Genomic DNA, 15587 nt, shown 5'->3' with positions numbered 1-15587 from the left:
TCCCGCTATTTCGCGCTCCCCCCCCCCCCCCACACCCCCTCCAGCTCAGCAAGGCGCGTGCTCCTTGCTTCCCGCTCGGTCTCGATCCCGGCTCGGCGCATGCGCCTTGACTCTCCGCGATTCCAAACCTGCCCCACCTGCCAGAGACTCCCGCGACGCGCAGGCGCGGCCCCCGCGCGCCGGTCGGTTGGTGGGCGAGGCGCGCGCGCAGGGCGGCCTGCTCGCCCGGGGCTTCGCCGAGCGATGGCGAGGAGCGCGGCGGGCGGGCAGCCGCTCCGGGTGGCCGGGCTGGCCGTCCTTCTCTGCGTCGTGCCCGGTGAGGCGTCCGCCAGCCCCGTCTTCCAGTCCCCTTCCGCGACCTCGCCCAGTTCCTATCGCCTCCCACGTTACCTGACACCCCTCACCCCTCCCCATTACCTGTCACCCCTCACCCCTCCCATCCAGTTCCCCCTCACCCCTCCCCATTACCTGTCACCCCTCAACCCCCATCCAGTTCCCCCTCACCCCTCCCATCCAGTTCCCCCTCACCCCCCCCATCCAGTTCCCCCTCACTCCACCCATCCAGTTCCCCCTCACTCCTCCCATCCAGTTCCCCCTCACTCCACCCCATTACCTGTCACCCCTCACCCCCCCATCCAGTTCCCCCTCACCCCTCCCCATTACCTGTCACCCCTCACCCCCCCATCCAGTTCCCCCTCACCCCACCCCATTACCTGTCACCCCTCACCCCCCCATCCAGTTCCCCCTCACCCCACCCCATTACCTGTCACCCCTCACCCCTCCCCATTACCTGTCACCCCTCACCCCCCCATCCAGTTCCCCCTCACACCTCCCCATTACCTGTCACCCCTCACCCCTCCAATCCAGTTCCCCCTCACACCTCCCCATTACCTGTCACCACTCACCCCTCCCCATTACCTGTCACCACTCACCCCTCCCCATTACCTGTCACCACTCACCCCTCCCCATTACCTGTCACCCCTCACCCCCCATCCAGTTCCCACTCACCCCTCCCCATTACCTGTCACCCCTCACCCCTCCCATTACCTGTCACCCCTCACCCCCCATCCAGTTCCCCCTCACCCCTCCCCATTACCTGTCACCCCTCACCCCTCCCATTACCTGTCACCCCTCACCCCTCCCATCCAGTTCCCCCTCACCCCTCCCCATTACCTGTCACCCCTCACCCCTCCCCATTACCTGTCACCCCTCACCCCCCCATCCAGTTCCCCCTCACCCCTCCCCATTACCTGTCACCCCTCACCCCTCCCCATTACCTGTCACCCCTCACCCCCCCATCCAGTTCCCCCTCACCCCTCCCCATTGCCTGTCACCCCTCACCCCCCCATCCAGTTCCCCCTCACCCCTCCCCATTACCTGTCACCCCTCACCCCCCCATCCAGTTCCCCCTCACCCCTCCCCATTACCTGTCACCCCTCACCCCTCCCATCCAGTTCCCCTTCACCCCTCCCCATTGCCTGTCACCCCTCACCCCCCCATCCAGTTCCCCCTCACCCCTCCCCATTACCTGTCACCCCTCACCCCTCCCATCCAGTTCCCCTTCACCCCTCCCCATTGCCTGTCACCCCTCACCCCCCCATCCAGTTCCCCCTCACCCCTCCCCATTACCTGTCACCCCTCACCCCTCCCATCCAGTTCCCCTTCACCCCTCCCCATTGCCTGTCACCCCTCACCCCTCCCATCCAGTTCCCCCTCACCCCTCCCCATTACCTGTCACCCCTCACCCCTCCCCATTACCTGTCACCCCTCACCCCCCCATCCAGTTCCCCCTCACCCCTCCCCATTACCTGTCACCCCTCACCCCCCCATCCAGTTCCCCCTCACCCCTCCCCATTACCTGTCACCCCTCACCCCTCCCATCCAGTTCCCCCTCACACCTCCCCATTACCTGTCACCCCTCACCCCCCCATCCAGTTCCCCCTCACCCCTCCCCATTGCCTGTCACCCCTCACCCCCCCATCCAGTTCCCCCTCACCCCTCCCCATTACCTGTCACCCCTCACCCCCCCATCCAGTTCCCCCTCACCCCTCCCCATTGCCTGTCACCCCTCACCCCCCCATCCAGTTCCCCCTCACCCCTCCCCATTGCCTGTCACCCCTCACCCCCCCATCCAGTTCCCCCTCACCCCTCCCCATTGCCTGTCACCCCTCACCCCCCCATCCAGTTCCCCCTCACCCCTCCCCATTACCTGTCACCCCTCACCCCTCCCATCCAGTTCCCCTCACCCCTCCCATCCGTGTTCCCCCTCACCCCTCCCCATTACCTGTCACCCCTCACCCCTCCCATCCAGTTCCCCCTCACCCCTCCCCATTACCTGTCACCCCTCACCCCCCCATCCAGTTCCCCCTCACCCCTCCCCATTACCTGTCACCCCTCACCCCCCCATCCAGTTCCCCCTCACCCCTCCCCATTGTCTGTCACGCCTCACCCCTCCAATCCAGTTCCCCCTCACCCCTCCCCATTACCTGTCACCCCTCACCCCTCCTCATTGTCTGTCACCCCTCACCCCCCCATCCAGTTCCCCCTCACCCCTCCCCATTACCTGTCACCCCTCACCCCTCCCATCCAGTTCCCCCTCACCCCTCCCCATTACCTGTCACCCCTCACCCCCCCATCCAGTTCCCCCTCACCCCTCCCCATTACCTGTCACCCCTCACCCCTCCCCATTACCTGTCACCCCTCACCCCCCCATCCAGTTCCCCCTCACCCCTCCCCATTACCTGTCACCCCAAACCCCTCCCATCCAGTTCCCCCTCACCCCTCCCCATTACCTGTCACCCCTCACCCCTCCCATCCAGTTCCCCCTCACCCCTCCCCATTACCTGTCACCCCTCACCCCTCCCATCCAGTTCCCCCTCACCCCTCCCCATTACCTGTCACCCCTCACCCCCCCATCCAGTTCCCCCTCACCCCTCCCCATTACCTGTCACCCCTCACCCCCCCATCCAGTTCCCCCTCACCCCTCCCCATTACCTGTCACCCCTCACCCCTCCCATCCATTTCCTCATTACCTGTCACCCCTCACCCCCCCATCCAGTTCCCCCTCACCCCTCCCCATTACCTGTCACCCCTCACCCCTCCCATCCAGTTCCCCCTCACCCCTCCCCATTACCTGTCACCCCTCACCCCTCCCATCCAGTTCCCCCTCACCCCTCCCCATTACCTGTCACCCCTCACCCCTCCCATCCAGTTCCCCCTCACCCCTCCCCATTACCTGTCACCCCTCACCCCTCCCCATTACCTGTCACCCCTCACCCCTCCCATCCAGTTCCCACTCACCCCTCCCCATTACCTGTCACCCCTCACCCCCCCATCCAGTTCCCCCTCACCCCTCCCCATTACCTGTCACCCCTCACCCCTCCCATCCATTTCCTCATTACCTGTCACCCCTCACCCCTCCCCATTACCTGTCACCCCTCACCCCCCCATCCAGTTCCCCCTCACCCCTCCCCATTACCTGTCACCCCTCACCCCCCCATCCAGTTCCCCCTCACCCCTCCCCATTACCTGTCACCCCTCACCCCCCCATCCAGTTCCCCCTCACCCCTCCCCATTACCTGTCACCCCTCACCCCCCCATCCAGTTCCCCCTCACCCCTCCCCATTACCTGTCACCCCTCACCCCCCCATCCAGTTCCCCCTCACCCCTCCCCATTACCTGTCACCCCTCACCCCCCCATCCAGTTCCCCCTCACCCCTCCCCATTACCTGTCACCCCTCACCCCCCCATCCAGTTCCCCCTCACCCCTCCCCATTACCTGTCACCCCTCACCCCCCCATCCAGTTCCCCCTCACCCCTCCCCATTACCTGTCACCCCTCACCCCCCCATCCAGTTCCCCCTCACCCCTCCCCATTACCTGTCACCCCTCACCCCTCCCATCCATTTCCTCATTACCTGTCACCCCTCACCCCCCCATCCAGTTCCCCCTCACCCCTCCCCATTACCTGTCACCCCTCACCCCTCCCATCCAGTTCCCCCTCACCCCCCCATCCAGTTCCCCCTCACCCCCTCCCCATTACCTGTCACCCCCTCACCCCTCCCATCCAGTTCCCCCTCACCCCTCCCCATTACCTGTCACCCCTCACCCCTCCCATCCAGTTCCCCCTCACCCCTCCCCATTACCTGTCACCCCTCACCCCTCCCATCCAGTTCCCCCTCACCCCTCCCCATTACCTGTCACCCCTCACCCCTCCCATCCAGTTCCCCCTCACCCCTCCCCATTACCTGTCACCCCTCACACCTCCCATCCATTTTCCCCTCACCCCTCCCATCCAGTTCCCCCTCACCCCTCCCATCCATTTTCCCCTCACCCCCTCCCATCCAGTTCCCCCTCACCCCTCCCCATTACCTGTCACCCCTCACCCCTCCCATCCAGTTCCCCCTCACCCCTCCCCATTACCTGTCACCCCAAACCCCTCCCATCCAGTTCCCCCTCACCCCTCCCATCCATTTTCCCCTCACCCCTCCCATCCAGTTCCCCCTCACCCCTACCATCCATTTTCCCCTCACCCCTCCCATCCAGTTCCCCCCCACCCCTCCCCATTACCTCTCACCCCTCACCCCTCCCATCCAGTTCCCCCTCACCCCTCCCATCCAGTTCCCCCTCACCCCTCCCCATTACCTGTCACCCCAAACCCCTCCCATCCAGTTTCCCCTCACCCCTCCCCATTACCTGTCACCCCTCACCCCTCCACATTACCTGTCACCACTCACCCCTCCCATCCAGTTCCGCCTCACCCCTCACCATTACCTGTCACCCCTCACCCCTCCCATCCAGTTCCCCCTCACCCCACCCCATTACCTGTCACCCCTCACCCCTCCCATCCAGTTCCCCCTCACCCCTCCCCATTACCTGTCACCACTCACCCCTCCCATCCAGTTCCCCCTCACCCCTCACCCCTCCCCATTACTTGTCACCCCTAAACCCTCCCATTTGTCTGTAACCCCTCACCCCTCCCATCCAGTTCCCCCTCACCCCTCCCCATTACCTGTCACCCCCACTCCTCCCATCCAGTTCCCGCTCACCCCGCCCCATTACCTGTCACCCCTCACCCCTCCCATCCAGTTCCCCCTCACCCCTCCCCATTACCTGTCACCTCTCACCCCTCCCATCCAGTTCCCCCCTCACCCCTCCCCATTACCTGTCACCTCTCACCCCTCCCATCCAGTTTCCCCTCACTCCTCCCCATTACCTGTCACCTCTCACCCCTCCCATCCAGTTCCCCCTCACCCCTCCCCATTACCTGTCACCCCTCACCCCTCCCATCCAGTTCCCCCTCACCCCTCCCATTCATTTCCCCATTACCTGTCACCCCTCACCCCTCCCCATTACCTGTCAACACTCACCCCTCCCCTTTACCTGTCAACACTCACCCCTCCCATCCAGTTCCCCCTCACCCCTCACCCCTCCCCATTACTTGTCACCCCTAAACCCTCCCACTTGTATGTAACCCCTCACCCCTCCCATCCAGTTTCCCCTCACCCCTCCCATCCAGTTCCCCATCACCCCTCCCCATTACTTGTCACCCCTCACCCCTCCCCATTACCTGTCACCCCTCACCCCTCCCACCCAGTGCCCCCTCACCCCTCCCCATTACCTGTCACCCCAAACCCCTCCCATCCAGTTCCCCCTCACCCATCCCCATTACCTGTCACCCCAAACCCCTCCCATCCAGTTTCCCCTCACCCCTCCCCATTACCTGTCACCCCTCACCCCTCCACATTACCTGTCACCACTCAACCCTCCCATCCAGTTCCCCCTCACCCCTCCACATTACCTGTCACCCCTCACCCCTCCCATCCAGTTCCCCTTCACCACTCACCATTACCTGTCACCCCTAACCCCTCCCATCCAGTTCCCCCTCACCCCACCCCATTACGTCACCCCTCACCCCTCCCATCCAGTTCCCCCTCACCCCTCCCATCCATTTCCCCATTACCTGTCACCCCTCACCCCTCCCCATTACCTGTCAACACTCACCCCTCCCATCCAGTTCCCCCACACCCCTCACCCCTCCCCATTACTTGTCACCCCTAAACCCTCCCATTTGTCTGTAACCCCTCACCCCTCCCATCCAGTTCCCCCTCAACCCTCCCCATTTCCTTTCACCTCTCACCCCTCCCATCGTTCCCCCTCACCCCTCCCCATTACCTGTCACCCCCACTCCTACCATCCAGTTCCCGCTCACCCCGCCCCATTACCTGTCACCCCTCACCCCTCCCATCCAGTTCCCCCTCACCCCTCCCATCCAGTTCCCCCTCGCCCCTCCCATCCATTTTCCCCTCACCCCTCCCATCCAGTTCCCCCTCACCCCTCCCCATTACCTGTCACCCCTCACCCCTCCCATCCAGTTCCCCCTCACCCCTCCCATCCAGTTCCCCCTCACCCCTCCCCATTACCTGTCACCCCTCACCCCTCCCATCCAGTGCCCCCTCACCCCTCCCATCCATTTTCCCCTCACCCCTCCCATCCAGTACCCCCTCACCCCTCCCATCCATTTTCCCCTCACCCCTCCCATCCAGTTCCCCCTCACCCCTCCCCATTACCTGTCACCCCTCACCCCTCCCCATTACCTGTCACCCCTCACCCCTCCCCATTCCCTGTCACCCCTCACCCCTCCCATCCAGTGCCCCCTCACCCCTCCACATTACCTGTCACCCCAAACCCCTCCCATCCAGTTTCCCCTCACCCCTCCCCATTACCTGTCACCCCTCACCCCTCCACATTACCTGTCACCACTCAACCCTCCCATCCAGTTCCGCCTCACCCCTCACCATAACCTGTCACCCCTCACCCCTCCCATCCAGTTCCCCTTCACCACTCACCATTACCTGTCACCCCTAACCCCTCCCATCCAGTTCCCTCTCACCCCACCCCATTACGTCACCCCTCACCCCTCCCATCCAGTTCCCCCTCACCCCTCCCATCCATTTCCCCATTACCTGTCACCCCTCACCCCTCCCCATTACCTGTCAACACTCACCCCTCCCATCCAGTTCCCCCACACCCCTCACCCCTCCCCATTACTTGTCACCCCTAAACCCTCCCATTTGTCTGTAACCCCTCACCCCTCCCATCCAGTTCCCCCTCAACCCTCCCCATTACCTTTCACCTCTCACCCCTCCCATCGTTCCCCCTCACCCCTCCCCATTACCTGTCACCCCCACTCCTACCATCCAGTTCCCGCTCACCCCGCCCCATTACCTGTCACCCCTCACCCCTCCCATCCAGTTCCCCCTCACCCCTCCCCATTACCTGTCACCCCTCACCCCTCCCATCCAGTTCCCCCTCACCCCTCCCATCCAGTTCCCCCTCACCCCTCCCCATTACCTGTCACCCCTCACCCCTCCCATCCAGTGCCCCCTCACCCCTCCCATCCATTTTCCCCTCACCCCTCCCATCCAGTACCCCCCTCACCCCTCCCATCCATTTTCCCCTCACCCCTCCCATCCAGTTCCCCCTCACCCCTCCCCATTACCTGTCACCCCTCACCCCTCCCCATTCCCTGTCACCCCTCACCCCTCCCATCCAGTGCCCCCTCACCCCTCCACATTACCTGTCACCCCAAACCCCTCCCATCCAGTTTCCCCTCACCCCTCCCCATTACCTGTCACCCCTCACCCCTCCACATTACCTGTCACCACTCAACCCTCCCATCCAGTTCCGCCTCACCCCTCACCATAACCTGTCACCCCTCACCCCTCCCATCCAGTTCCCCTTCACCACTCACCATTACCTGTCACCCCTAACCCCTCCCATCCAGTTCCCTCTCACCCCACCCCATTACGTCACCCCTCACCCCTCCCATCCAGTTCCCCCTCAACCCTCCCCATTACCTTTCACCTCTCACCCCTCCCCATTACCTGTCACCCCCACTCCTACCATCCAGTTCCCGCTCACCCCGCCCCATTACCTGTCACCCCTCACCCCTCCCATCCAGTTCCCCCTCACCCCTCCCATCCAGTTCCCCCTCGCCCCTCCCATCCATTTTCCCCTCACCCCTCCCATCCAGTTCCCCCTCACCCCTCCCCATTACCTGTCACCCCTCACCCCTCCCATCCAGTGCCCCCTCACCCCTCCCATCCAGTTCCCCCCTCACCCCTCCCCATTACTTGTCACCCCTCACCCCTCCCCATTACCTGTCACCCCTCACCCCTCCCACCCAGTGCCCCCTCAACCCTCCCCATTACCTGTCACCCCAAACCCCTCCCATCCAGTTCCCCCTCACCCATCCCCATTACCTGTCACCCCAAACCCCTCCCATCCAGTTTCCCCTCACCCCTCCCCATTACCTGTCACCCCTCACCCCTCCACATTACCTGTCACCACTCAACCCTCCCATCCAGTTCCCCCTCACCCCTCCACATTACCTGTCACCCCCTCACCCCTCCCATCCAGTTCCCCTTCACCACTCACCATTACCTGTCACCCCTAACCCCTCCCATCCAGTTCCCCCTCACCCCACCCCATTACGTCACCCCTCACCCCTCCCATCCAGTTCCCCCTCACCCCTCCCATCCATTTCCCCATTACCTGTCACCCCTCACCCCTCCCCATTACCTGTCAACACTCACCCCTCCCATCCAGTTCCCCCTCCCATCCATTTCCCCATTACCTGTCACCCCTCACCCCTCCCCATTACCTGTCAACACTCACCCCTCCCATCCAGTTCCCCCACACCCCTCACCCCTCCCCATTACTTGTCACCCCTAAACCCTCCCATTTGTCTGTAACCCCTCACCCCTCCCATCCAGTTCCCCCTCAACCCTCCCCATTACCTTTCACCTCTCACCCCTCCCATCGTTCCCCCTCACCCCTCCCCATTACCTGTCACCCCCACTCCTACCATCCAGTTCCCGCTCACCCCGCCCCATTACCTGTCACCCCTCACCCCTCCCATCCAGTTCCCCCTCGCCCCTCCCATCCATTTTCCCCTCACCCCTCCCATCCAGTTCCCCCTCACCCCTCCCCATTACCTGTCACCCCTCACCCCTCCCATCCAGTGCCCCCTCACCCCTCCCATCCATTTTCCCCTCACCCCTCCCATCCAGTACCCCCTCACCCCTCCCATCCATTTTCCCCTCACCCCCTCCCATCCAGTTCCCCCTCACCCCTCCCCATTACCTGTCACCCCCTCACCCCTCCCCATTCCCTGTCACCCCTCACCCCTCCCATCCAGTGCCCCCTCACCCCTCCACATTACCTGTCACCCCAAACCCCTCCCATCCAGTTTCCCCTCACCCCTCCCCATTACCTGTCACCCCTCACCCCTCCACATTACCTGTCACCACTCAACCCTCCCATCCAGTTCCGCCTCACCCCTCACCATAACCTGTCACCCCTCACCCCTCCCATCCAGTTCCCCTTCACCACTCACCATTACCTGTCACCCCTAACCCCTCCCATCCAGTTCCCTCTCACCCCACCCCATTACGTCACCCCTCACCCCTCCCATCCAGTTCCCCCTCACCCCTCCCATCCATTTCCCCATTACCTGTCACCCCTCACCCCTCCCCATTACCTGTCAACACTCACCCCTCCCATCCAGTTCCCCCACACCCCTCACCCCTCCCCATTACTTGTCACCCCTAAACCCTCCCATTTGTCTGTAACCCCTCACCCCTCCCATCCAGTTCCCCCTCAACCCTCCCCATTACCTTTCACCTCTCACCCCTCCCATCGTTCCCCCTCACCCCTCCCCATTACCTGTCACCCCCACTCCTACCATCCAGTTCCCGCTCACCCCGCCCCATTACCTGTCACCCCTCACCCCTCCCATCCAGTTCCCCCTCACCCCTCCCCATTACCTGTCACCCCTCACCCCTCCCATCCAGTTCCCCCTCACCCCTCCCATCCAGTTCCCCCTCACCCCTCCCCATTACCTGTCACCCCTCACCCCTCCCATCCAGTGCCCCCTCACCCCTCCCATCCATTTTCCCCTCACCCCTCCCATCCAGTACCCCCCTCACCCCTCCCATCCATTTTCCCCTCACCCCTCCCATCCAGTTCCCCCTCACCCCTCCCCTTTACCTGTCACCCCTCACCCCTCCCCATTCCCTGTCACCCCTCACCCCTCCCATCCAGTGCCCCCTCACCCCTCCACATTACCTGTCACCCCAAACCCCTCCCATCCAGTTTCCCCTCACCCCGCCCCATTACCTGTCACCCCTCACCCCTCCCATCCAGTTCCCCCTCACCCCTCCCCATTACCTGTCACCCCTCACCCCTCCCATCCAGTTCCCCCTCACCCCTCCCATCCAGTTCCCCCTCACCCCTCCCCATTACCTGTCACCCCTCACCCCTCCCATCCAGTGCCCCCTCACCCCTCCCATCCATTTTCCCCTAACCCCTCCCATCCAGTACCCCCTCACCCCTCCCATCCATTTTCCCCTCACCCCTCCCATCCAGTTCCCCCTCACCCCTCCCCTTTACCTGTCACCCCTCACCCCTCCCCATTCCCTGTCACCCCTCACCCCTCCCATCCAGTGCCCCCTCACCCCTCCACATTACCTGTCACCCCAAACCCCTCCCATCCAGTTTCCCCTCACCCCTCCCCATTACCTGTCACCCCTCACCCCTCCACATTACCTGTCACCACTCAACCCTCCCATCCAGTTCCGCCTCACCCCTCACCATAACCTGTCACCCCTCACCCCCTCCCATCCAGTTCCCCTTCACCACTCACCATTACCTGTCACCCCTAACCCCTCCCATCCAGTTCCCTCTCACCCCACCCCATTACGTCACCCCTCACCCCTCCCATCCAGTTCCCCCCTCACCCCTCCCATCCATTTCCCCATTACCTGTCACCCCTCACCCCTCCCCCATTACCTGTCAACACTCACCCCTCCCATCCAGTTCCCCCTCACCCCTCCCCATTACTTGTCACCCCTAAACCCTCCCATTTGTCTGTAACGCCTCCCCCCTCCCATCCAGTTCCCCCTCACCCCTCCCCATTACCTGTCACCTCTCACCCCTCCCATCCAGTTCCCCCTCACCCCTCCCCATTACCTGTCACCCCCACTCCTCCCATCCAGTTCCCGCTCACCCCGCCCCATTACCTGTCACCCCTCACCCCTCCCATCCAGTTCCCCCTCACCCCTCCCCATTACCTGTCACCTCTCACCCCTCCTATCCAGTTCCCCCTCACCCCTCCCCATTACCTGTCACCCCCACTCCTCCCATCCAGTTCCCGCTCACCCCTCCCCATTACCTGTCACCCCTCACCACTCCCATCCAGTTCCCCCTCACCCCTCCCCATTACCTGTCACCTCTCACCCCTCCCATCCAGTTCCCCCTCACCCCTCCCCATTACCTGTCACCCCCCACTCCTCACATCCAGTTCCCCCTCACCCCTCCCCATTACCTGTCACCCCTCACCCCTCCCATCCAGTTCCCCCTCACCCCTCCCATCCAGTTCCCCCTCACACCTCCCCATTACCTCTCACCCCTCCCCATTACCTGTCACCACTCACGACTCCCATCCAGTTCCCCCTCACCCCTCCCCATTACCTTTCAACCCTCACCCCTCCCATCCAGTTCCCCCTCACCCCCCCATCCATTTCCCCATTACCTGTCAGCCCTCCCCATTACCTGTCACTACTCACCCCTCCCATCCAGTTCCCCCTCACCCCTCCCCATTACCTGTCACCCCTCACCCCTCCCATCTAGTTCCCCCTCACACCTCCCCATTACCTGTCACCCCTCACCCCACCCATCCAGTTCCCCCTCACCCCTCCCATCCATTTCCCCCTCAACCCTCCCCAATACCTGTCACCCGTCACCCCTCCCCATTGCCTGTCACCCCTCACCCTTCACCATTTCCAGTTCCCCCTCACCCCTCCCCATTACCAGTCACCCCTCACCCCTCCCATCCAGTTCCCCCTCACCCCTCCCCATTACCTGTCACCCGTCACACCTCCCCATTCCCTGTCACCCCTCACCCTTCACCATTTCCAGTTCCCCCTCACCCCTCCCCATTACCTGTCAACCCTCACCCCTCCCCATTACCTGTCACCACTCACCCCTCCCATCCAGTTCCCCCTCACCCCTCACCATTACCTGTCACCCCTCACGCCTCCCCATTTCCTGTCACCCCTCACCCCTCCCATCCAGTTCCCCCTCACCCCTCCCCATTACCTGTCACCCCTAACCCCTCCCCATTGCCTGGCACCCCTCACCCCCATCCATTTCCCCCTAACCCCTCCCCATTGCCTGTCACCCCTCACCCCTCCCATCCAGTTCCCCCTCACCCCTCCCCATTACCTGTCACCCCTCACCCCTCCCATCCAGTTCCCCCTCACCCCTCCCCATTACCTGTCACCCCTCACCCCACCCATCCAGTTCCCCCTCACCCCTCCCCATTACCTGTCACCCCTCACCCCTCCCATCCAGTTCCCCCTAACCCCTCCCCATTGCCTGTCACCCCTCACCCCACCCATCCAGTTCCCCCTCACCCCTCCCCATTACCTGTCACCCCTCACCCCTCCCATCCAGTTCCCCCCTCACCCCTCCCCATTACCTGTCACCCCTAACCCCTCCCCATTGCCTGGCACCCCTCACCCCCATCCATTTCCCCCCTAACCCCTCCCCATTGCCTGTCACCCCTCACCCCTCCCATCCAGTTCCCCCTCACCCCTCCCCATTACCTGTCACCCCTAACCCTTCCCCATTGCCTGTCACCCCTCACCCCTCCCATCCAGTTCCCCCTCACCCCTCCCCATTACCTGTCACCCCTCACCCCTCCCATCCAGTTCCCTCTCACCCCTCCCCATTACCTGTCACCCCTCACCCCTCCCATCCAGTTCCCCCTCAACCCTCCCCATTACCTGTCACACCTCACCCCTCCCATCCAGTTCCCCCTCACCCCTCCCCATTACTTATCACCCCTAACCCCTCCCCATTGCCTGTCACCCCTCACCCCTCCCATCCAGTTCCCCCTCACCCCTCCCATACATTTCCCCCTCACCCCTCCCCATTGCCTGTCACCCCTCACCCCTCCCATCCAGTTCCCCCTCACCCCTCCCGTTTACCTGTCACCCCTCACCCCTCCCATCCAGTTCCCCCTCACCCCTCCCCATTACTTGTCACCCCTAACCCCTCCCTATTGCCTGTCATCCCTCACCCCTCCCATCCAGTTCCCCCTCCCCCTCCCCATTACCTGTCACCCTCACCCCTCGCATCCAGTTCCCCCTCACCCCTCCCCATTACCTGTCACCCCTCACCCCTCCCATCCAGTTCCCCCTCACCCCTCCCCATTTCTTGTCACCCCTAAACCCTCCCCATTGCCTGTCACCCCTCACCCCTCCCATCCGGTCCCCCTCACTCCTCCCATCCATTTCCCCCTCACCCCTCCCCATTACCTGTCACCCCTCACCCCTCCCATCCAGTTCCCCCTCACCCCTCCCCTTTACCTGTCACCCCTCACCCCTCCCATCCAGTTCCCCCTCACCCCTCCCCATTACTTGTCACCCCTAACCCCTCCCCATTACCTGTCACCCCTCACCCCTCCCATCCAGTTCCCCCTCCCCCTCCCCATTACCTGTCACCCTCACCCCTCGCATCCAGTTCCCCCTCACCCCTCCCCATTACCTGTCACCCCTCACCCCTCCCATCCAGTTCCCCCTCACCCCTCCCCATTACTTGTCACCCCTAACCCCTCCCCATTGCCTGTCACCCCTCACCCCTCCCATCCGGTTCCCCCTCACTCCTCCCATCCATTTCCCCCTCACCCCTCCCCATTACCTGTCACCCCTCACCCCTCCCATCCAGTTCCCCCTCACCCCTCCCCATTACCTGTCACCCCTCACCCCTCCCATCCAGTTCCCCCCTCACCCCTCCCCATTACCTGTCACCCCCTCACCCCTCCCATCCAGTTCCCTCTCACCCCTCCCCATTACCTGTCACCCCTCACCCCTCCCATCCAGTTCCCCCTCACCCCTCCCCATTACCTGTCACCCCTAACCCCTCCCCATTGCCTGTCACCCCTCACCCCTCCCATCCATTTCCCCCTAACCCCTCCCCATTGCCTGTCAACCCTCACCCCTCCCATCCAGTTCCCCCTCACCCCCTCCCCATTACTTGTCACCCCTAACCGCTCCCCATTGCCTGTCACCCCTCAACCCTCCCATCCAGTTCCCCCTCACCCCTCCCATCCATTTCCCCCTCACCCCTCCCCATTGCCTGTCACCCCTCACCCCTCCCATCCAGTTCCCCCTCACCCCTCCCCATTACCTGTCACCCCTCACCCCTCCCATCCAGTTCCCCCCTCACCCCTCCCCATTACTTGTCACCCCTAACCCCTCCCCATTGCCTGTCACCCCTCACCCCTCCCATCCGTTTCCCCCTCACCCCTCCCCATTACCTGTCACCCCTCACCCCTCCCATCCATTTCCCCCTAACCCCTCCCCATTACTTGTCACCCCTAACCACTCCCCATTACCTGTCACCCTCACCCCTCGCATCCAGTTCCCCCTCACCCCTCCCCATTACCTGTCACCCCTCACCCCTCCCATCCAGTTCCCCCTCACCCCTCCCCATTACCTGTCACCCCTCACCCCTCCCATCCAGTTCCCCCTAACCCCTCCCCATTGCCTGTCACCCCTCACCCCTCCCATCCGGTTCCCCCTCACTCCTCCCATCCATTTCCCCCTCACCCCTCCCCATTACCTGTCACCCCTCACCCCTCCCATCCAGTTCCCCCCTCACCCCTCCCCATTACTTGTCACCCCTAACCCTTCCCCATTGCCTGTCACCCCTCACCCCTCCCATCCAGTTCCCCCTCACCCCTCCCCATTACCTGTCACCCCTCACCCCTCCCATCCAGTTCCCTCTCACCCCTCCCCATTACCTGTCACCCCTCACCCCTCCCATCCAGTTCCCCCTCACCCCTCCCCATTACCTGTCACCCCTAACCCCTCCCCATTGCCTGTCACCCCTCACCCCTCCCATCCATTTCCCCCTAACCCCTCCCCATTGCCTGTCAACCCTCACCCCTCCCATCCAGTTCCCCCTCACCCCTCCCCATTACTTGTCACCCCTAACCGCTCCCCATTGCCTGTCACCCCTCAACCCTCCCATCCAGTTCCCCCTCACCCCTCCCATCCATTTCCCCCTCACCCCTCCCCATTGCCTGTCACCCCTCACCCCTCCCATCCAGTTCCCCCTCACCCCTCCCCATTACCTGTCACCCCTCACCCCTCCCATCCAGTTCCCCCTCACCCCTCCCCATTACTTGTCACCCCTAACCCCTCCCCATTGCCTGTCACCCCTCACCCCTCCCATCCGTTTCCCCCTCACCCCTCCCCATTACCTGTCACCCCTCACCCCTCCCATCCATTTCCCCCTAACCCCTCCCCATTACTTGTCACCCCTAACCACTCCCCATTGCCTGTCACCCCTCACCCCTCCCATCCAGTTCCCCCTCACCCCTCCCCATTACCTGTCACCCCTCACCCCTCCCATCCAGTTCCCCCTCACCCCTCCCCATTACCTGTCACCCCTCACCCCTCCCATCCAGTTCCCCCTCACCCCTCCCATCCATTTCCCCCTAACCCCTCCCCGTAT

The 15587-nt window shown here is 63.4% G+C and overlaps 1 protein-coding gene across 1 annotated transcript in view; it reads left to right on the top strand.

Moving 5' to 3' along the window:
- Positions 1-236: 236 nt before the first annotated feature.
- The window catches only part of LOC140741544 (zona pellucida-binding protein 2-like), a 315077-nt gene continuing 299726 nt past the window's right edge, over positions 237-15587 (top strand). The window contains exon 1 of the mRNA XM_073071847.1: positions 237-316. Coding sequence (XP_072927948.1) covers positions 244-316 — 73 coding nt within the window. The 5' untranslated portion in view covers positions 237-243. The remainder of the gene's footprint in view (positions 317-15587) is intronic.

This window comes from Hemitrygon akajei, chromosome 18, assembly GCF_048418815.1.
Source record: "Hemitrygon akajei chromosome 18, sHemAka1.3, whole genome shotgun sequence".
Lineage (NCBI taxonomy): Eukaryota > Metazoa > Chordata > Chondrichthyes > Myliobatiformes > Dasyatidae > Hemitrygon > Hemitrygon akajei.
This window is presented reverse-complemented; position numbering and strand designations above follow the sequence as displayed.